Source organism: Eublepharis macularius, chromosome 4 (genome assembly GCF_028583425.1).
Source record: "Eublepharis macularius isolate TG4126 chromosome 4, MPM_Emac_v1.0, whole genome shotgun sequence".
In the NCBI taxonomy this organism is placed as follows: domain Eukaryota; kingdom Metazoa; phylum Chordata; class Lepidosauria; order Squamata; family Eublepharidae; genus Eublepharis; species Eublepharis macularius.
In genome coordinates, this window is record NC_072793.1 from 32,304,131 (window position 1) to 32,326,234 (window position 22,104).

At 45.0% G+C, this 22,104-nt stretch overlaps 1 protein-coding gene across 2 annotated transcripts in view; it reads right to left on the minus strand.

The window, feature by feature from the left end:
• Positions 1-22,104, minus strand: part of CASKIN2 (CASK interacting protein 2) — a 115,931-nt gene that overhangs the window by 38,517 nt on the left and 55,310 nt on the right. For both annotated transcript variants that reach the window (XM_054976181.1, XM_054976180.1), the window contains exon 3: positions 76-127. In XM_054976181.1, coding sequence (XP_054832156.1) covers positions 76-127 — 52 coding nt within the window. The remainder of the gene's footprint in view (positions 1-75; positions 128-22,104) is intronic.

A 22,104-nucleotide genomic window follows, 5' to 3' on the forward strand; every position in this document is an offset into this window, starting at 1 on the left:
GCTTGGCTCTCAGTTAGTAAACTCACTCTGCTTACTTCCACCTCAACAGCACATTCTTATCAGAGTACTACTTACCCATCCACATCCTGGTAGTTCACATTCAGCCGTTTTGTTGATCCCAAGAGTTCTGAGGGGGGAAGGGGAGAAGCATGTCAGTTCAGAATATTGACAGATAGTGGAATCATGTGGAGTTTTTTCAGATAAAATATTCAACACGGGCTGCAACCAAAACTGGATCCACGACTCTATCTTCCCTGAAGACTGAAGAGAAGCATTTTAGATACAAACAGTAGGATTCCATTTTAGATCATTGTCTTGGCATGCAATGTGAATGACATCGGAAAAGCCGCTCATCGGAAGGGGGTCAGGATACAAGGTCCCTTGCACAGTATCCTGTCTCTGATAGCAGTTTGGAACACATGTATTAAAAGTTGATTGCAACAACCAGAACTGTGAGGGAGTTATTTCCATTACGCAGGCTGGATTTGCCATCACATTATTAGATAAGGAAGGCTAAATAAGGAGGCAAAATCAACATACATGTTTTATTTTTTCACTTTTGTTTATATTCATAAGGATTCTACAGACAGATCTTTGATCAGCCTGCAAATGAGTTGTTTCCTAGGAGTTAGAAAGGATTCTGCCAGGTGCAGCAACTCTGGACTCTCCGGCCAGGATCACCTCTATGACCAGGAGCACGGAGCTTCCTCTCCCTCCCCATTCCATCTGCTTGCAGAACAGAGAGTGATGGTGCAGACTAACCTTGCTGTGCACAGGACAGTGCCTGACCCATCCCTTCCACTTCTTCCTCCAACTCCTTCAGCGTTGCCTTCTATGGCACCCTTCACCATGGGCGCCAGCCTGGTAGTTGCTTCCCTTTCTTCATTTCCCCTTTCCCCCAGTAAACCTGCTATTCAATCCCTTCCGTCTCCAGAATCTCTTCAACGGCTCATCACACCACTTCCATATCCCAAGCAGGAGAAAACCTGGTCCCCATTGCTGAAGCTCCTCCTGGGTCAGTGCCTTTCTGATAACGCTCCCATTTATAGAGCCTGGTGCTCAGAAAAGTGTAGAGCCGGGACATTTTGCTGACGCCTCTCACTAACTTTCCTGCTGCCAGGGAAAAGCCCACGGACCAGATGGTTGGCATTTTTGCTCCATGGGCAGGGGGCGGCAGGGGTTATGAATATAGCAATTGTATTTGTCTGACATTCCCCTTCACCTTGCCCACCTCCTCCAAACACTCAATTTTCTTGGTAGCATGAAGTGTCTCTCTTAAGGAAGAGAAGACCTTCTATGTATTGTCGAAGGCTTTCACAGCCGGAGAACGATGGTTGTTGTGGGTTTTCCGGGCTGTATTGGAACTACAATGCCAAGACCATGGCAATACAGCCCGGAAAACCCACAACAACCATAGACCTTCTATATTTCTAAGCCATGTATGCAAACTTTACTTAGCCTGTTTAGATCCCAGGTCCTTTACAATTAAAGCAATGTAATTCTTTTTCTTCCATATAACAACGGAGTGTTTCATTTGAGAATTCAGTGCCAAAATAATAGGGAATCAACAGAAGAACTGAAAAGAGTCCAGTAGCACCTTTAAGACTAACCAACTTTACTGTAGCATAAGCTTTCGAGAACCACAGCTCTCTTTGTCAGATGCATCTGACAAATTAGGTAAAGTCTGGTATTTTTGCCAAATTCCGAACCCGAATTGCACATCCCTAGTGACTTCCATGTCATCATATCATGTGACACTGGGGAGCCAATAAACTGCTGGCTGGAAAAAAAACAACCTGCCATTAGACATGCAGGTCAAGAAAAAGCAACTTATAGAACATGGTACTACATCATGATTCAATTACACGCTGCTTTCAAAATAGTTCAGTGCCATGTTACAACAGTCTATTGTAAATAAACCAGAACAAACATCATGGTAGTGGGGAGAAGCCAAAAATGGGTTCCTCTTTTCCCAATCAGTGAAAGTGGATTTGAAACAATTTGCACCTTTTGCAAAAGGATCTATTGAAACTTGATAGTGAGGATCTACTCTGCAATGTAATTATACAGACACAATAACAAACAATCTCTCATCCACAGGACCTTCACTTCAGGATACCAAGATAGGCAGAGGGTAAACAAAAGTTAATATGGCAAGCAAGATAGGGGATGGGCTGCAAATATGTTCATTCATCAGTCCTGACTACACTAGTGAACTTCCAGTCTTAAACTCAGCGGATTTTGCATGACTCTTCCTCTTATTTATCACATTTTTATCCTGTCTTTCTTGGGAAGAACTGTGGGCGACATATATGCTTCTCCCCTCTTCCATGTTATCCTCTCAACAATCCTGTGAGATAGATTACGCTGGCAGAGTGCAACCCACTGCACCACCCTTAAGCCTATTCCATGTTCCATTGACCTCCCTGCTAAGACTAAAGACAGTAATTTGTTGAAGCTGCAATCCTAAACCCAGTTGCTAGGGAGTAAATCTTGGTGCATCACAATATCCTTTCAAGTATTTCTTTTTCATTAGTCTTACAAAAGAATGAAGCTTGAGATACGCAAGTCCAACAAATGAGGACAGATAGATGAGACAGAAAGAGCAAGAGGCGATAGAAATGGCGCAAATGAGGGTGACAAAGTAGGATAGGCAGAGGAAGGAACTGAAAGTTCAGGTGGGAGCAAAATAACTGCAGGAAACCAAAGGAGGCTGAATTCGATACGATGGCAGAAATCATTAAACAGAAATCAGCAGAGTTTCAGCAAACTGAAAGTTAAAAGCAAACCACGCATATATTTGTAACCAGGGCTTTTTTTCAGCGGGAACACGGTGGAACGGAATTCCAGAACCTCTTGAAAATGGTCACATGGCTGGTGGCCCCGCCCCCTGATCTCCAGACAGAGGGGAGTTGAGATTGCCCTTGGAGGGCATTTTCTCCGAGGGCAACCCACTGAGTCCCACCACCTCTTTTCCCAGAAAAAAAAGCCCTGTTTGTAACCAGTCTACTTCTGATTTCTAGTTCCAAACAGAGGGTGGCCATCACCATCACAACCCATTTAGGAAGTTCTCAGCTGGACTAGATTGAACTTTGGTCTGATTTACTCAGCGAGGTATTTTCATAACCACAGCCAGTGGAGTAGGCAAGATAAATAAATGACACATCTGCATAGGGCTTATTTGGGAAGTTAGAACTCACTTCAGTGCCTCCAGTCCCTACAGGCCATTTGCACTACAGGTTTTTCAATTCATGTTGGTCTATTTCTAATTCATATTACAGGTGGGGTGACTGTGGGACCAGTGGGTTGTGTGTCATGACAGCACCATCAACCTCACAATAATACAGCTGGGATATCCCAGGAGAAAAGTTACCTGCCTTTTTGGGGGGGCATTTCTTGCACGTCTGGCTTAGCATTAAAGTATCAAATTGAGAGCACAGGCAGCAGCTAGGCAGTCATACCACAAATCCTAGTAACTGAGTTTGAGCGGAGGTAAAGAGCATCACGGAGTGATAAAGGAAGGCTAGAGGCCTCTGAAGGTTATGCCATCTGCGGCAGACGCCTGACATCCCTCCTCCTCATTGGCTGTGATAAAGTTTCAGCAAGATTTTCCCAGGCTTGCTATTGAGAATTTGGTGTGATTTGCATTCAAATTTCTTCCAGTTCTTTGGTGTTCAGCTTCTGTCTTGCTCTGCTCCTGTTGCCTGGAAGATGCTGGCAGAAATAAAGGGGGTACTGCATCACTTAGAGGGGAAGCTACACAAGCTCCGTTGGAGAAACAGGGAAGAATGAATGAGAGGTGGACTCATTGACATATATGCAAATATGGGCTGGAAAGAAATTTCCCAGCAACTTGTGGTTTTCCTTGAGGACAATCAAAATGTTTAGTAAATAGGTGTATCAATGCAAACCACTCTCAAGAAACTGATTGCACTATGTGCGTGACAAACTTAGCTGACACTGTCGGCCTGGCAGAGCAGAAACTAGGGAAGACTAAATGGAATCGGAATAATTAGGTCTTTTAAGGACTTTTCATCTTCAAAGTGCTCTGCAGTCATTCCTACGCCAGGGACTCAACCGGATAAAACTGGCATGTCCTATCTCATTGGTTCTGCTCCCCAAGGTTCTCCAGGAGCAAAGCAGACATGTCCCCCCACCCCCCATGCTACTCATGTAGACACAGCCAGTGCTGCAGAGAGAGATGAGGCTGATTCCTTGCAGTGGGACCCCATTACTGAAGATCAAGAAAGTTTTATTTTGGGAAACGGTCATCTTGCACAAAAACAGCCTGATCCTAGCAGCCACTCCGTCAGCAAATAAATGCATAGAACGGGCCGAAAGGATAATGTGAATGTAGGAGAAACACTTTGCCTGCTGAATTTCTGCTTACTGCACAGCTATCAAAGGCAAAGGAGCCCTGCCGGAGAAAAGGAGGGCTTCCAAGAGAAGAGGTTAATTGCTGGAGATCTGCTTCTTGTGCAAGAAGGGCAGCTGCCACAGCCCCCACAGTGAGCTTAGGACAAGGAAAGAGAGGAGTTTGAGAGCCCTGTGACCATCAGCTGCCTACGTGGGCAGTGAGGAAGGGCCTCAGGGCTATGGATGCAGTTTCAGCTATTGAGTTCAGCAGGGGAGGCTGTAAAGCATACACAGGACTTGCCACCAGAAATCTAACAGGGGCACTCTTTAGCAGCAGAGAAGCAGGGATAGAAAATGTCGTGCCTGTTGAATGTATGCTTGTCAATCAGAAACCTCGGTCAGAAAATACAGGGGCACCCTACCTATGCATGAACTGCCTGATTCCCACTTGATTGACATCCTGGGAGACTGGAAACAAAGGCCGTTTCCCCATGTTCTAAAAATAGTGCCCCACTCACTGAATGCTGGCAGCTTTTTTGGCGTGATTTCTCACATCACTATTTCCAAAACAGATGCGGGCAGTTTTGATTCTGTTTTCGTGGAATCAAAACTCATCTGAACAGGGTCTCTTGCAGTTGCCAGCCTATACATGGGCAAAATACGGGCTTTCTCTGTGGTGGCCCCTACCCTGTGGAACAGCCTGCCTGAGGAGGTCAGGAGAGCCCTCACGCTCCTGGATTTCCGCAAAAAATGCAAAACTGAATTATTCAAAAAGGACATTTTCTCAGCTAAGAGGGCGGTATTGTAGGAAAGGAGCCCCAGATGTTTCGCTAATGAGTTAGGAACCACAGATTTCACCATTATGTTGCCTTACATATTATCTGTTGTTTTAAATTTGTACTCCTATGTACTACTTGTGCTTTCGGCTGTTTAATGTAAGTCCTAGAATTGATTATGTTCTGTTTCAGAAATTCTTCAACCCCGTATTGGATCCTTGCTAATGCTATGTCTTTAGGGTTGCCAGCTCCAAGTTGGGAAACTCCTGGATATCTGGGGGGAGAAACCTGGAGAAAGTGGGGTTTGGGGAGGGAAAAGAGATTGGCATGACGTAATTCCATAGACATCGATCCAGAGGAGTTAGCCTTGTTAGTCTGTAGTAGCATCTGATGAAGAGAACTGTGATTCTCGAAAGCTTATGCTACAATAAAGTTGATTAGTCTTAAAGGTGCTACTGGACTCTTTTTGATAATTCCACAGAGTCCACCTCCAAAAGTAGCCCTTTTCTCCAGGTGAACTGATCTCTCTGGCCTGGAGACCAGTTGTAATTCCGGATCTCCAGCCACTACCTGGAGGCTGGCAACCCTATATGTCTTTGTAAACTTGTATTCATTTACCTTATGACATTGTTTATGGAAATGTTCTTGACACTGTATGGAAATGCCTGTCCTTGTCCTTGCCACTGATTGTACTAACCTCACACTACATAATCCGCCTTGAGTCTCAGTGAGAAAGGTGGAATATAAATAAATAAATAAATAAATAAATAAATAAATAAATAAATAAATAAATAATATTCAGTATAGCCAGGGCTTTTTCTGGGGGAGTGCACTGGACAGTTCCAGCATATATCCATTGTCATTTGAAAAACCAGGGAAGCAGTGCTTAGGGGAGAGACGGGTGGGAGGACTGTGTTACCATCCCAAAGCCACTCAGCTACAGGTGTTGTTTGCACACCTGAAAACAACTGTGATGTTTGGACAAGTCAGGGCTCCTAACAGAAGTTGGGATGCCCAATGGTCTTTTCTGTCAAGAAACGGTTGGTTGCATCTGGGTTTTTTTTCCCTGGTACCTTAACACCAAAGCCTTCAAAAACCTTTGATAAAGATGAATTAATGAGTGAAAAAAAATGTAAATCCCTTCAGGGAAAGCAGACACAGAATCTGCCCTCATTTTTACTGGTATGCAAATTTGGATAGGAGAAAAAGATGAAATGGTTTGTTCTAAATCGGGGGGGGGGGGGGGAGCGGAGAGGATCTGAAGATAGAAGTCAGATGCCAGAGACTCTAAAGGATCTTATATAATTAGAGATTTTAGAATAGGAGTGGTGAAAGGGTAGGATTTCAAAAAGAATGAAATCCCTACATTTAGATACATTACATAATTACAGAATAAATCAATATTATTGGGCAGCTCCTAGTGTTTCGGTGTTTTTATCATTAGTAATTTGGTTATATATTCTCCAGCATACCAATAGTTTCATAATTCTTATTTTAATGAGAGTTTGCTGTTTGCTGTAAGGTGCCCTGAGAACTTCAGGGTTATAGGGTAGGATAATATGTTCAAATAATTAAAAAAGTAGCACTAGATGTGTAGGCACTAATAACAGCGCAGATCTGGCAAGCAGAGTTTGCGACTGCAACTGCCAATCGCTTCACAAATATGTAAAGTGTTGGAGAGATACTAAAGTGGTGGCAAATTTTTTCTGGAATCAGTGACGGTACAGATGATAGCTATGTCTAATTTGTATGTTTTTTTGTTCTGCCATTGGCCGTTTCCTCGCGTCCTTAAAATAGTGGCACACTCCCAGAACGCTGGCAGCTTCTTTGCGCAATTTTTTTGTTTAAAATGGACACAGGTCATTTTTTCCGCGCATATCGCGCAAAGATGCTGCCAGCGTTCCGGGAGTGTGCCGCAATTTTAAGGACGTGAGGAAACGGCCATTGTCATCCTAGGTGGTCAGTAAAATGAAACACCATGCATAAGTGTTTCTGCACCTCCACTAGCACCACGTGCCAAGGCAGTAGACCAAATGTCAATCATGCATCAAGAAACTGATGTAAAATGTCTCTCTGCACAGTGTAAGTGGGCAGTCATCTGCCCTTGCAACAGTATGCAGGAAACCAATTGGGCTCATAGTTCTACACTGGGCTTTTTTTCAGCAGGAACGTGGTGGAACAGAGTTCCGGAATCTCTTGAAAATGGTCACATGACTGGTGGCCCCGCCCCCTGATCTCCAGACAGAGGGCAGTTGAGATTGCCCTCTGCGCCGCCGAGCAGAGATCAGGAGATCAGGGGGCGGGGCCACCAGCCATGTGACCATTTTCTCCGAGGGCAACCCACTGAGTTCCACCACCTCTTTTCCCAGAAAAAAAAGCCCTGGTTCTCCATGCATGATCACCATTGCCCTGGTGCAGGAGTGCTTGTGACAATTAACCACACATGAGTTTATCATTGGTCAGAGCTGAGATTATTTACTGTATGCTCCCCTCTGCCCCAATATGAATAGCCACATATTCCCCGCCAGAAACTGGAAATCTCATACCCGTTTTCTTTGTGAACAAGGATTGGGAAGGACTTGCAGGACAAGCCAAAGGGGCTATGGTACTGAAAGGCCAGGAAATGAAAGGGGAGAGAGCACACAATTGCCTGTCAAAGGCTCAACCCCACTGTGGACACAGAGGCATTGGAAACTTTTTTTTTTAAAGCGTCACACAATAGACCCAGGAAAGATGGACAACTGCAACTGTGAGGGGCTCATTGAATTAAAAATAGCATTGCCTGCTTCTACCACTTCTCATGCCACCCTGTTAGCCTAGCTCAAAATGAAGCCTAAATAGGCTGGCCTGAAATCAATATGCCCCTGAATCAACCAGGTTTTTTTTCTAGACTAAATAATAAACAGCGACACATTCCAGGGACAATGCACCCCATTTCAAGGAGGCATTATTCTCACTGCAGATTGCAGGAGCTCCCTCTGGCGTCAGAAGCGTTCGTTGTGGTGTCATTTTATCTCACCCCTAAATTATTACATTTAGCTAATAGCTGCATCTTCAGAACACAACAAACTCCAGTGATGATGGCTGCAGACAGGTATTGGGGGAAGGGAAAGAGATATGGTGGTGACGCGGCCTGTGGCTTCCGCTGCGCACAAAACTGTGCACAAACCAAGTTGATGATGTTGGAGTGCAGTGACATGAGACCTGTTCCAAACAGCTCATCCTTTGGTAGCACAACTGGGATGTAGTGTCTGAATACGCTTTCAAGGCTTGCAGAAACAGTGGGGGTTTAGCACAGGCAAAGGTCTTTGCCATAAAGCTCTGGCAAGGAGCCTAAGCTTGTTCAGATCAACATCAGGAGGGCAGCCTCATCTCATCTGAAGTGTGAGGAAGAATCCCCCCTGCAGTTTTGTTTTAATCTCTTAGAGGGAGTGTGCATATTCATGGCAACTTCGTGCATTTCCACCACATGCATTTATCTAGGAGAGTTGGAGAATAAGAATGGAATGCGCTTTCCCTCCTTCCTTATCCGGCACCTTCAAGGCAAACACAAGAATTAAGGGTACATGGCAAGTCCAGAGAAGTAGCAAGAAAGCCAGTTTCTCCTTTAAGCATACTACAGGGCTCAAAGAGAATGGTTCAAAGCAGAGGAGTCCCCTTAAAGAATAAGGTGGAATAGAGTAAACGGGGAGACAAAACTAGACGGTGAGCTTCCCATTGCAAGAATTGCACACTTTTGTTTTGTGGCACCTGGATAAGGTATTTTAGAAAGTGCCTCAGAAGATGGCTGAGATCTTGGATCCAAAGCATAAGAATTGCATGGCTGGACAAGATCAAGAGCTATCTAGTCCAACAGCAGCCAGTCAGACGCCTTCAGAAAGTCACGCACAGGGCACGAAGATGATGACCATCTTTTGTGATTAACATGTGTCGACAGATCCATCCTCCACACATTTGTAATTTGGAATAGTACGTAGGCAGTACCCTGCTTGATCTTTTCTCAGCCAGAAGGGCCAGACTTACAAAGGATATTAAAGTACATTCGAGTCTCTGTGTCAGACTGCTTCCCTCCTCCCTTTCCCCTATTCTCTCCCATCAGTCTTTCATTGCTTTGCAAGAGATGAGGAGCCCAAGAAACCCAAGGACGATGACATCATGGTCTCCAACAATAGTATAGCCACTATGTCCAAGCCCTGTCCGACTCCCACTCCTTGTTCTGTTACACATAGGATGGCAGCGGGGGAAGGAGGGGAGGGATGTAACGGTGGCACCTTCCTTTCAAAACTCCTAAGCAAGCAGACTTTGTTCTCACATTTTTTCACCCAGAAGATTTTACTAGGATTGGCAGGGGAAGAAGGTGAAGGGAGTCCTTTTCATGATTTAATCCAAGAAGCAGGCTACCTGCTCTAAATTGCTGTGTGATTCACCACCACACAATCTGATTAATTTTATTTTCTATTTTTATATCCTATTTCTCCCTTGGAGCTCAAGGCAGCACGTATAGGGATCCCGGATGATCTTTCATCCAAGCACTGCGGCAGATCAGGACCTGCTTCGCTTCACCAAAGTGGCTGCATTAGGTGCTTTCAAAACATGCCCTGAATAAGAGGTGTTGACATTGGATTTCAGAAAACTGCATTCAAAGCCCTGCTCAGTCTTAAACTCACTGGGTGGTCTCTCTCAGCCTCAATTGCCCCATCTGTAAAATGGAAATGTTACAGAACAATAATGACCAGGTGGTGTATAGACTATAGTATTGGATTTAGACTGGGGAGACCCAGATTCAAATGGGCGGCCAAGCGCTTTCACTCAGGTTAACCTATCTGGAGGGGGAGAATGTTTACATTTGGAATTTTAAAATATTAATAGTGACCTTCCTCATTCTGAACAAAATAAAGAATGTAAAATATGACTGCATTTTAAAGAGTGCTATACGGTTACTAATAACAGGGATTCTCAGAAACATAATCCAGATGAAGAGTTTTAAGAATATTCGTTCTGGAACAAAGAATATTCGTTCTGGAAGAACTGCAGCTCTGCTGTATTGAGAGCCTACGGTTCCTGCGTTTACGTGTCAATGCCAGCATGATGGGCTGCAAACCGGATGTCAGGCATAAGCATGCCAAATAGAATGGATTCTCATTTGGAGAACCATATTCCTCAAATCTCTTCTGCTTGACACAGTTTGGGTTAAAAAAAAACACCCTAAGCTGCTGTGAAAGACACAAGGCTGAAAATAGTGAAGTATTCAACGTCACTTCCCATACCATCAACACAACCATGAAGGACACATAAAGCATCACTTTATGCTGAAACTCAATAACCACTACACATATCTGTATGCTTTCAGCTCCCTCCCTGAGCACACCACAAAGTCTATTATCTGCAACCAAGCACTAAATTACAGTGGCATTTGCTCCAGTTCCTTGCTCAGGGACTCATACCTGAAGGATTTACAATAATACCCACCCGATGAAGCAAAGAAACAGATCCACAATGCCAGACTGGTACCCAAAAAATAGCCTACTACAAGGCAGACCGCCAAAAGATAACAACAAAAAACTACCAGCAGCTTCCAGCTCAAATTAGTCTAATATATCACTAATAATCTACAGTCTATCCTGGATAATAATACCTTTCTCTCTTGCAGACCTTGGGTGGCAGGCCTTTCCTTTCCAACACCTAGAACAGCTTCTTGCCAGCAGCCGAAATGGCCAGCTACACAAACTCAGGGTCCAGTCCATCCAACAAACCAAGATGCTTATTTTATCTTCATATTCTTTCAGGAAATTCTATTACAGGACCTGGTGGCCTCTACTGGGGTTTTCAAGGCAAGAGAGTAACAGAGGTGGTTTGGCATTGCCTGCTTCTACACAGCAACCCCCGTCTTCCTTGGAGGTCTCCCACCCAATTTCAAACCAAGGCCAACCCTGCTTAGCTTCCAAGATCTGATGAGATCAGGCTGGGCTATACAGGTCAGGCTATTACAGGACTTAGTAACATCTAAATATCTATAACATTTGAGACTCACCTATATGCTCATCCTCCAATGTGATATATACTAATTATCCCGTCAATAACACAAAAGAATAAGGGGGAAAGAGGGGCCAGGGCTGGCCCAAGGGTTTAGGGCATGGCTGGGCCAGGCATGCACACACATGAGCAAAGCCACTGTGGAGGAGGTGCACACACCCTGAACCACCAGCCAGGAGGTCCTCTGAGCTTCTGGCTGGCCATCTAGCCCAGTGGGCTGGAGCAACCAGCTGGCCAGCTGCTGGACACACACATGCCAGCCAGTCTGGCACCCTGAGCTGCTAGCCATCTAACCAGCAGGTGCACATGTGCATGGAGTTACTGGCTGGCTGGGCAACCCAGACAGCAGTACTGTGACTGAGGACACTGCAGGGCTGCCCACTTTTGGTGCCTCTGGCATCCGCTCACCCTCTGGTGCCCTAGGCAATTGTACAGGCCACCCCTAGGAGGGGCCATGCAGAAAGTCTCCGATTCAATCCTTGGCATCTCCAATGAAAAGTATCAGGTTGTAGGTGATGCAAAAGACCTGCCACCTAAGAATCTGCAGACCGGTTACTAACCTTGATAGATCAATGGTCTGACTCCCTATAAAGCAGCTCTATGTATCCAAATGGACACAAATCTGATATGAAAAATCTCATTATTCAGAAACCACTGGGAGAACATTTCGATCTCCCTTGGCACACTTTTCTGACCAGAAAGTCAAATTCTTCAACTAAAGAATTTCAAAGGGAGACTTGAGCATGGAATTGCTGGACTGAGATTCCTTAAGAGGTGGCTTGAAATCAAAATCTTAACAAGACTTTGTCAACAAATATGGAAAACAAAACAATGGCCCACCGATCTTCTCAGTACTAGGCCTAGGTTCCCACAGAGATATTTGGGAGTGTGGGGCAAGGAGCCACAGCATAGGCCTTTTGTTACGCACATTGTTCCCTCAAACTCTGCTATTTGAGAGGCGTGGTGCTGCTTCCTAAGACCACAAGGCTCCGCAAGCATCTGACTGGGCAGCGGCTGCAAAGTTTGAGGGTTGTGTCTGTTCCGGCAAGTGACCGGCAGTGTCCTGTGATGTGGTTGCCTACCCTTTCAAGGGGACGTCACAGGCCTCAGCTGATTGCCTTTAGCTTCCCAGAGTCAATTATCCAGCCCTGAAACCTTTTCAAACCAGATTCCCTCTTGGTCAGAAAACACAAGTCTCAAAGCCAAGGAAATATTAATACACATCCAAAGTCCAGGAATGTAAAAAGGATCCGATTCCAAAGCATTCTGCACAACTGCATAAGGCAAGATGCCTCTTGACATGCAGTGATCTTTCAAATCAGTACACACTAGTGTTCAGAAGGCAAATGAGCCTTACGTCGCAGCTATGAAATAGTGACACACATTAGAAGAAAGAAGACGGTGAAAGAGCAAAGATGAGCTAGTGAAAATAATGTAGGAAGGACTATTCAGTGATCAGCCAGTTTGGTAAAGTGGTTAAGATCGGCAGGACTCTAATCTGGAGAGCCGGGTTTGATTCCCCACACCTCCACTTGAAGCCAGCTGGGTGACCTTGGGTCAGTCACTGCTTTTCAGAGCTCTCTCACCCCCACCCACCTCACAGGGTGACTGTTGTGGGGATAATAATAACTTACTTTGTAAACCGCTCTGAGTGGGTGTTAAGTTGTTCTGAAAGGCAGTATATAAACAAATGTTACTACTACTACTACTACTACTACTACTACTACTACTACTACTACTACTACTACTAGTAGTAGTTGGCACTTGGATGCTACAAGAAGAGCCAGTTTGGGGTTCAGAAAACTAGAGCTTACAATGAATTATTCATTTATTTTATTAGATTTTTTGCCTGCTCTCTCTGCAAGTGGGCTCAGAGCCATTAGCCATATATACATAATTTTGCTTAATCACTATACTTTATTTTGATAATAATACTTTCTTTGTTGTAATGTTTTGTAAAAGACTTGTAAATGGGGGGAAGAATAAGTGTAATGAATTTCAGGGGCGCGTAGGACAGGGAGCAGTGACTGACAATCTCTTAGTCAGGCTAGCCTGAGAGGACCAACCAGTCCCTCACCCAGTTGCTAACCCAACGAAGATTGGGAATGAAATCATGAAGAAATGGACCTTAACTGCAGGCCACTTGGAATGGGCCTCGGCCTTCTACCCCATCCCCAATAGCTTTTCAAAGTGGTCCTCCAACAAAAACAGGTTGCTGCTGGCCAGACCGCAGTCCATGAGGAAGGACAGGAAATGGTTCAGAAGAATGAGCCTGGGAAAGCCCAACCATTTCCACAAGTGGTTTCTGTAGCTTTTAGCAAATACTGCTTACATTTTTAAAAAGTGCATTTTAGCAATTGTGAGGATTTGTTCTTTTTAAAGATAAAAGTTGTCTTTTTTTTAGAATGCTCACTTTATGTCTTTGTGAGTAAAGTGGTAGCCCCAGACATATATCAAGTTTGGAAAGACTATTCCTTGCAGAGAAGCAGGTTGTGTCCTCTGTGTTAATGCCTCCTATTACTTTAAGTCTTCGGTCTCTCCTTAAGGTTCTCTCTCACAAGAGTGGGCCTCTGAACACAATCTCAAGCTTCAGTTTCTGAATTTCCTGGGTACGCCATGGACCAAACAAGAAAGATCCTTGATCAGACACCATCTTGTGTCTTGTCACTTAAATCAAGGAGAAAGCCTATATGGATGGTTTTATATGGTAAACATAGCAATCAGTACACACTGTTGATCAGACTATCAGGGCAGAAAGCAGCCAGGCATTTCTCCATCATGCCTGTATCCTCCTTCAGTGGAGAGCCCACCTTTCTATTGTAGTCTGATTTCCATGAGCTGCTTTGGAAACCATTTTTTTAGAAGGAATAGTAGGATAATTTATAATAAAGAAGTAAAAAAATATTTTAAGGCAGCAGCTATTCACAGAAGGGAAGAATGCGTATCTGCAGGATCATTCTAATGATACAGGTTTAATGACCTGTATTTCACAGATCTAAAATTTGAATTTTTAAAAAGTTGTTTATCATGGTGTAAGCTACATGAACCATGTCCACAAGTTTGCAAAAGGCACCAGATGTGGCTTCTAGAACTACCTCAGGGTCGAGCCAGATGTGGCTTCTAGAACTACCTCAGGGTCGAGCCAGATGTGGCTTCTAGAACTACCTCAGGGTTGAGGGAGTGCTTCATAGTATGTAATGTTTTAAAAGGGAGGGATTCCACACTCTACCATGCCTGTGTGTCCATTTCCCCTCTGTGTACTGCTACACAATTACACCTGGCCTCCTTGAAGGCAGTGTTGTTTACTGGCAGTTAACATTGCCCCACAGAACAGCCAGGTGTCAAGTTCTGCCAGCGATCAACTGGGTCCAGGTGTTATCTTGGCAGTTGGGGTGTGTACTCCTCTGCTCGCAGATTGCTGATGGGAATTCAAGGCCACGTGCACCGTGCCCACGTTCACAGGGTGAACTCTTATTTACCTCCCCTCGCAGTATTGCATTGTTGCCAAAGGCAGGCATGTCTTTACTTCACACTCATGGCACAGGCAGGGCAAAATGGGCTGCCAGTCTCTGGGCTGTGCAGGCATGCTTAGCTAAATGAGTCAGGCTCCACTCCTGCCAATTGCCCCAAAGGCTAACTTGGCACTGCCCACGCACAGTGCTTTTGAAGATGGTCAATGAGTGGAATTAGAAAGAAAATTTCATGTCTGCCAACTAGTAAATTTCTGTTTTTAAAAATGCAGCAATTCCTTAAAGTTTGATGCTAAAGAGTTAAAAACCTACCTGAAATATTGGACTACAAGTTAAGGAGAAAAGATCTATCCTACCATGACACATTTGCAAAAGTTTCCAATTTTCATTCTGTTGCCACACCTCAGGTAGCTTGTTGTTGGCAACAAATCAATATCACTCCGTGCTGAGATACACCTGATACTGCCTTTCACTTTCTTCCCACCATCTATTAGCAGGGCAACTGGGAACTTTGGAGAAAGCCAAGGTGAAAGTTAAACTAGGGGCAAAAGGCTGTTATTTTGAAACTCCTGCCCTCAGTGGATACAGTACCTGTGGGATTAGGAAAGAACAGTTCCAACCATGTGTTTGCTTCCTTTACAAATACTCAGGCGGATCATAATAACAACATTTGATTTAACATTGCAGACATTAAAATCCCCTGTCTTTCTTGAAGACAGATTTATTAGGTTGACTGGTGGGCTGATTCTGCCAACACTTGAGCTGTGGGTGGAATTCAGATGGATGGAGGCAGACGAGTAATTCCAGAAACTATCATAGAAGCTCACCCAGAGGAATGAAGAATGTGCCGGGGAAAACTTTAAGAAGTTTTGAAGAGTACCAGTGTGGACTGTTTCTAGATGAGCTACAAGCTAGATCTCTCCTAATTTTTTGTATGTGTATCTTGATTGGGCTGGAGATAGGACAGAATGTCCCCAGTCCCCCTGGCTCTGAATCACAGCAAAATCCATTGGCTATGTACCTGAACAAAAGGTTGCTTGAAAATGCTGAAGAGGCATTCTGTTCTTTAGGACTCTTCCACCCAAGAGGTTAAAGCGGGTCTGGAGCCTGTATGAGTCTGTTCTCTCCCTTTTCTTTTTATCTGTCTGTTCTCTAGCATGAGAATCTTTTTGTTGTAGATTGCAGTTTGTAACATTAGCAAAATACTAGTGGTGTTACAACTTCTTTTTTGAGTTTGTCCACATGCATTCATATTTGGAATGTAATTGTAAACATTAGCGGAGAAGGCTGCAAGAGGATCAAGCGGCCATCTGCTCAAGTCCTCCCACAACTAGAAATTGTAATGCTGTATCTGAAAGACTACAGATTTGTAGCTTGTTTTCACACTGAATATCATGTGCCAGTGCCCAACTAAGCCACACCGTCTTTGCTGCAGATTCTGGGAAATCTCAGTGTTTGTGCTTGCATAGTGTCTGGAATATCAGGCGCGCTGGCACTAGAACACCCTCTATTCCCAAATGAATTAATGTCTAGTTCTTTCTGCTTTTTAAACCAAGTGGCTCTTCATAGTGCCATTGTTTTCTTGATGAGGTTCACCACATCTACCATGTATCTCCTAAGTAAGGTCGTGGCTCTCCAGAGATTTGCTCACCAAGTCACCAGCAAAAAAACTATTACAATTTCAAAGAAGCAACAGAACACAAGGAATGGGCTTATAACACAACTGACCCTGCCTAAATAGATCCTCCAGTTTAGGTTGACCAGATGCAAAGGATAAAAGTTCTGGACTTGTATGGATGAGCTTGGCTTGCAAAAGTAGAAAAAAGTTTCATTTGTGGTCCTGTAGAAACTCCACCTTCCAAATAACAGTTGAAGCTCAACTGTGATCTCTTTTGGGCTCTGCTCACCATATGCAAGCAAAAGGACACACTGAGAATTGTCTACAAACCATGAGTAACCAGTAGGGTTGCCAGATCCCCATACTCTGCCAGCAGGAGGGGGGACGGACCTGGTACTCACTTGCACAGAGATTTTTGTGTGTGCATAGGAGCGATGACCCCACTCGGGTTGTCTGCCAGTGGTGAGTGATCGCCAGGTGGCTTGCAACCTCTAGCTGATCACCAGTGATTAGCAGGTAATGGGGCACTACTGGGAGATTGTCCACCACTGGCGGGCACCTGGGAACCCTAAATCAGTGCCCAGATTATGTGACATATTCACAAAAGCTGGGCACTGGTTTAGGGTTGCTTCCCTTCTTCTTTAGGGCACTGGTTTAGGGCTGCTTCCCTTCTTCAACACACCAAGATAAGGTGGATGCCAACCTCCAGGGGGGACTGGAGATCTGAGAGTACAACTGATCTCCAGACTTCAAAAATCAGTTCCTTTGGAGGAAAATGGCTGCTTTGGAGGGTGGACTCTATGGCTTTATGCCCTGCTGAGTTCCCTCCCCTACCTTCTCTAGGCTCCACTCCCAAAATCTCCAGGAATTTTCCAACCTGGAGTTGACAACCCCAACCAGAATTTGCAAATAGACTGTTGAATTTGAGCTGTTACTAGTTTGCAGAACTATGGAGCATCAGGGAGCCATGAAGCAGTTAATTCAAAAGGTGGCACAAGAAAGGGCACTGTGTATTTGCTGATGACCTTTATGAGTACAAACCACTCCAGGGCACACAAGCTCTGGGCAAACAGAGGGGGGGGCGGACTCTGATGATCTAATAAAAAGGGCTGCTAGAGTTAGTTTCTGCAGCTTTGTGGTACTTGTCCATAGTTAGAGGCCTGAAAACAAAGGCTGGAAGGAAAAGTCATTCAAAACAATTAGCGTACAATCATATTCTCTATTATCTGCCAGTTTTCCAGGGAAATATGAGTATTAGCCAGCTTGAGGATAAAATAATTCACTCATTAATCTGAATGCTTAATCAATTAAGTAAACAGATGGAATATGTCCGTTTTAAACTGGACTGTCATTAGGGATCCCAGGCGGTTTACCTGATTGCCTGCCACCTGGAGGTTGCCAGCTACCAGCAGGCACCCCAGGAACACATGCGTTATGCACCCTCCCAGCAGATGCAACCAGGGCTCATTTCGAGGGGGAACGCGCCGGAACACAGTTCCGGCAGTTCTCCAAAGAGGTCATATGTCAGGTGGCCCTGCCCACCTGACTCTCGGCCATTTTGGGCCCGTTTCAGCCTGAATTGGGGCCGAAATGGCCCAGATCGGGCCTCTGACAGGTGGTGGATCACTCTCCCACTCAGCAGTGGCCCGATCCTGACCATTTGGGGCTCCTTTTCAGCCATTTTCGGCTCCTTTTTGCCATTTCGGGCCCAATTTTGGCCCTGAATGGCCAGGATTGGTCCAAAACAGTCAGGATAGGTGATGTCAGGGGGTGTGGCATATGTAAATCAGTTATGCTAATGACACACTTCCGGTGATGGCAAGGGGCGTGGCACACACTAATGAGTTATGCTAATGAGTTCCTCCAGCTCTTTTTCTACTGTCAGAATGTCAGTTCTCAAGCCACAGCTACGCCATGTTCTCCTTCTGTAATCTGTAGTTATTTAGTTCTCTCCCTACAGGTCCAGGTGCTTCCCAGGCCGCCTATATCCATGGGAATGAAGAATTCTTATCAGCCCGGCCGACCTTGATGTCCTCGCCTTCCCAGGCCTTCTAGACAGGACTAAGGGGGGAGGCTGGGAAGGGGTGTTTGAAGTGTTGTTACTTTCATTTTATGTGTCATTCTCAACAAAGCTTTGGTTCAGCCAAGGACCTAAAGTCCTTGGCTCATGGACCCCTGTATCCTGAGCATAATCTTCCAATAAACCTTTTGAAACCAAGAGACCTTGTGCTTCTTGCAGAAGGGGGGGGACGAACTCTAGATAACTGGGATTCCATAGTCTGACATCTACGAAATGACCCCTGGATGCAACAATGTCACTTCTGGAAGTGAAGTCCTTGCTCTGGTCACAGGAGTGCTCCCGCGCTTCATTTGGGGCTGATTTTGGCCCCAAGGAGGCCAATTCTCAAAGATTCTCAAAGAATTGGCCCCATGCAGAGAGCAGGAGCGCTCCCACGGCTGGCGTGACAACTTCACTTCCAGAAGTGACATCATCACTTTGGCGCCGGGAACGTGCCGACCCTAATTGTCGTAGGAGCTTTAACTGGAATGTTCATTTTTGAAGGCAGGCAGTAAAACTGCATTTCTTAAAAACAACAAGACGTGAAATGTTTTCCACCCACCTCACTCACCAACTGCCACAAAGCGATCTGCAAATATGTGGTCAAAAGAAACTGTTAATTAAAACTACCAAAGCATTCACTGAAATGAGAAACTGTAATATTTGTTTTTAAATTACACAATTAATTAATAGCTTGAAGGCAAGATAACATTGTGGAACATCTTATTACAGTATTTACGAGGTTGCTGCAGGTATGCAAAAGGGTATAGAAAGATGTGGCGGGAGCAGTAATAAGAAAACTGAAGAAAGCAACACACTATCAAAAACTCTTAAATAAACTAACACTGATTCCAGAAAAGCCAAGACTGCATCAGGTGACACAAATAGTAGATGTACATGATTTGCAATTCCAATCAAATTAAGTAATAAAAATAGTGTATATATTACATTAAGCAAGCAATGAATTTAATGAAGTGCACTTCCCAAAGACTGAAACACTACTGCTAATGACAGGGTTCCCCAATGTGGTATTCTTGAGAGCCACAGCACCTGCCAATGCTTTCCTTGGTGTCCATCAAGTGTTTTCAGAAAACGGATGGGCCAAGTGGGGCTCCTGCTCAACAGGGCTTCTGATTGGCCATTGAGGACCTGTCTGGTTGTGCAGATCTTGTCCCCTGCACTTGAGTTTCCTCTGTGTGTTTGTGTGTGAGGCTCCATCTTCTATGGTGGTGATGTTCTGATTGGCTCCACCTCCTGTGGCAGCCATTTTGTGGTTGCGCCCACCACCCTGTGTCAGAATTTCAAAGGTGCTGCCAGGGACTGCCCTCATTTAATGTGGGAAGATGAATATTCATCAGAGAAGGCGGACAACCTGCCTCCAAGCCCACCCTGGCAGACTGTTCCTGTGAGGTAGGTCCCTCAGGGTTCCTGAGCCAGCACTAACCCTAGCTCCTGAGTCAGCAGGGCCCTCAAGGCTGAAGGCCTCAGCATGGACCCACGCACTGCCAGGCCCGCCATGGTCTCCCAAAGGACCTGAGGTTCTAGGCTTGCCATTCCGTCAATGGGGGCGGGGCATTCTCAGGCCCCAGCCTTTCCCCCCTGCCACCTCTTACCTGGCCGGCAGGGGGATTAAAGCTGCAGGAACATAATGCCGGGGGTGAAGCACACTCTCACGTGCTCTGGAGCGCCCCACACATACCTGCGTCATACCAGGAATGACTTCATTCCTGGTGTGCATGAGGTAAGTACCCCCCCCCGCGTAATTCCCCCCTCCACTGGTTTGCCCCTGTAGGGACCTGGTAACCCTACCAGATACAGAGAAGGCAAAGAATTAGGGAAGAGGCCTAGACAGACATGAGAGTGTATGCTTGGCAGCTGGAGGCCTTCCCCCTGCTGAAGAAGTAGGAGGAGAGATCCGCTAAGTCACTGCAGGGTCTGGGCCCCAGTACTCCTCAGGAGTAGAGGAGATGACTCAGCTGGGAAATGACTCAACTTGTAGACAGGAAATTGATCAGGAACCCAGCTTCACCTGCAATTTTGCTAGTCACTTTGCCAGCTGTCTGAGCTGCTTGCTAGTGGATTCTTGGAACCTTGTTTTCTGACCCTTGAGCTGCCTTTGGATTATGTTACTGGACCCTGGACTGTGATTTGAGAATGTAGCTGTTAGAAACTCATGTAAGTTGTTGGGGCTTGTGTCCCTCATGGGGAGTAGTTACAGGGGCCCACAGGCTCAAAAAGGCTGGGGACCCTGGCTTAGAAAGTTCATGAACTTGTCAGTGTGTGCCAAGGGTTGGCCCTACTGGGATAAAATGAAGTAAATAATAAAACAATACATTAACAACTTTCTGAATTAAAAAAACTCCTCCATCCCATTTGGGGCAGGGAAATGAGCTATAAGGAAGTGATAAGGGAAAAGGATCATACAATGGCTGAAGTTCTTTAGAAATACAAACGAATGTTTCCTGCTTTACACTTGTTTATTACTGGACATATGCATCCATAAATCCACTCTTGTTCATGTTTCAGGACACCAGCAAGAGGAGGGAAAGCTTTGAATAGGCAGTGCTGATAAACCGTTTCCCTGTTAGGGTTGCTAGCAGGCTTGGGGGGGAAATTGCCTTCCTGTTCCTTTAACAAAGGCTTAACATGTGGAAATAGGCAGTTGAAGGTTTTTATGGCATGTAAGTAAATGACATCAAATAACAACCCACTAAGATTATTAGGGGGCTACTAGCCATGGTGACTTGGTAACCCAGTTTCTTCCCACAAGGATGTTAATATAAATGGTATAAGCTAATAACAACATATATGATAATAACTGAGAGCTAAGCTACAAGTGACACCTGACACAGGTTGGACACTTGTTAGCCTCCCTCAAGTTCTGATGGGAAATGTAGGCATCCTGGTCTTGCAGCTGTAATGGAGAGCCAAGCTGTAAAACCAGGACGCCCATGTTTCCCATCAAAACTTGAGGGAAGCTGACAAGTGTCCAACCTGTGTAAGGTGTCACTTGTAGCTTGGCTCTGAGGAAGGGCTGAGAGTTTCACAGAGATCTGCCTTTTTAACATGCTTGGCATAAGTGACCTGTGGGGCTGTTTTGTTTTTGTGGACTGGATAACAGTTTTGAACCGTTCACAATACCCCCTCCCTTTAACTATAATCTGTTTACTGTATTTCAAATATAATTTTTGAGTTTGGAAGAACTTGTTATTCTTTAGCTGGTTGATGGAGGTTAAAAATCTGACTACAGAGACGGACTATTCCTTGCTTGATGAGAGGGAAGGATTTAGAAAAGCGGCTGTGTTCACAGATGATTCTTATATCCCCTTTAGCTTTTGTGGGGAGTGGTGGAGAAAAGCCAGTCAAACTGAATCAAGTTTATAAAATGATTAGGAAAAAAAAGGCAGATGCCGGCAGGCTGTTCCACCCAACCCTGTCTTCATCAGCATTTGTGAAGCTTAATGGGGGCACGCAGGAGGGGGAGTGGATACAGCAGAAAGTCAAAAGATACATTTTTATTATAACACTTCTACCGTTACCAAATTTTTTGTGGAAACCCACAATTTTTCAGTCAGCCCTGTCTCTCTGCCATCCCGCCCTCTCCACTGTTTGGTTTAAGAGAGCCATTTGCTACTGGTAAATCCCAAAGCAGAGCAGGAAGGAACATCCAGGTTATTTCAAAGAAAGTTACAACACACACAAGAACAATGAAAGGAAAGAGGAGGTGGAAAGTCAAACTCTAGTCAATCAGGAACAGGGAAAGGCACACCCTAACCCACTGAGGTGAGCGCT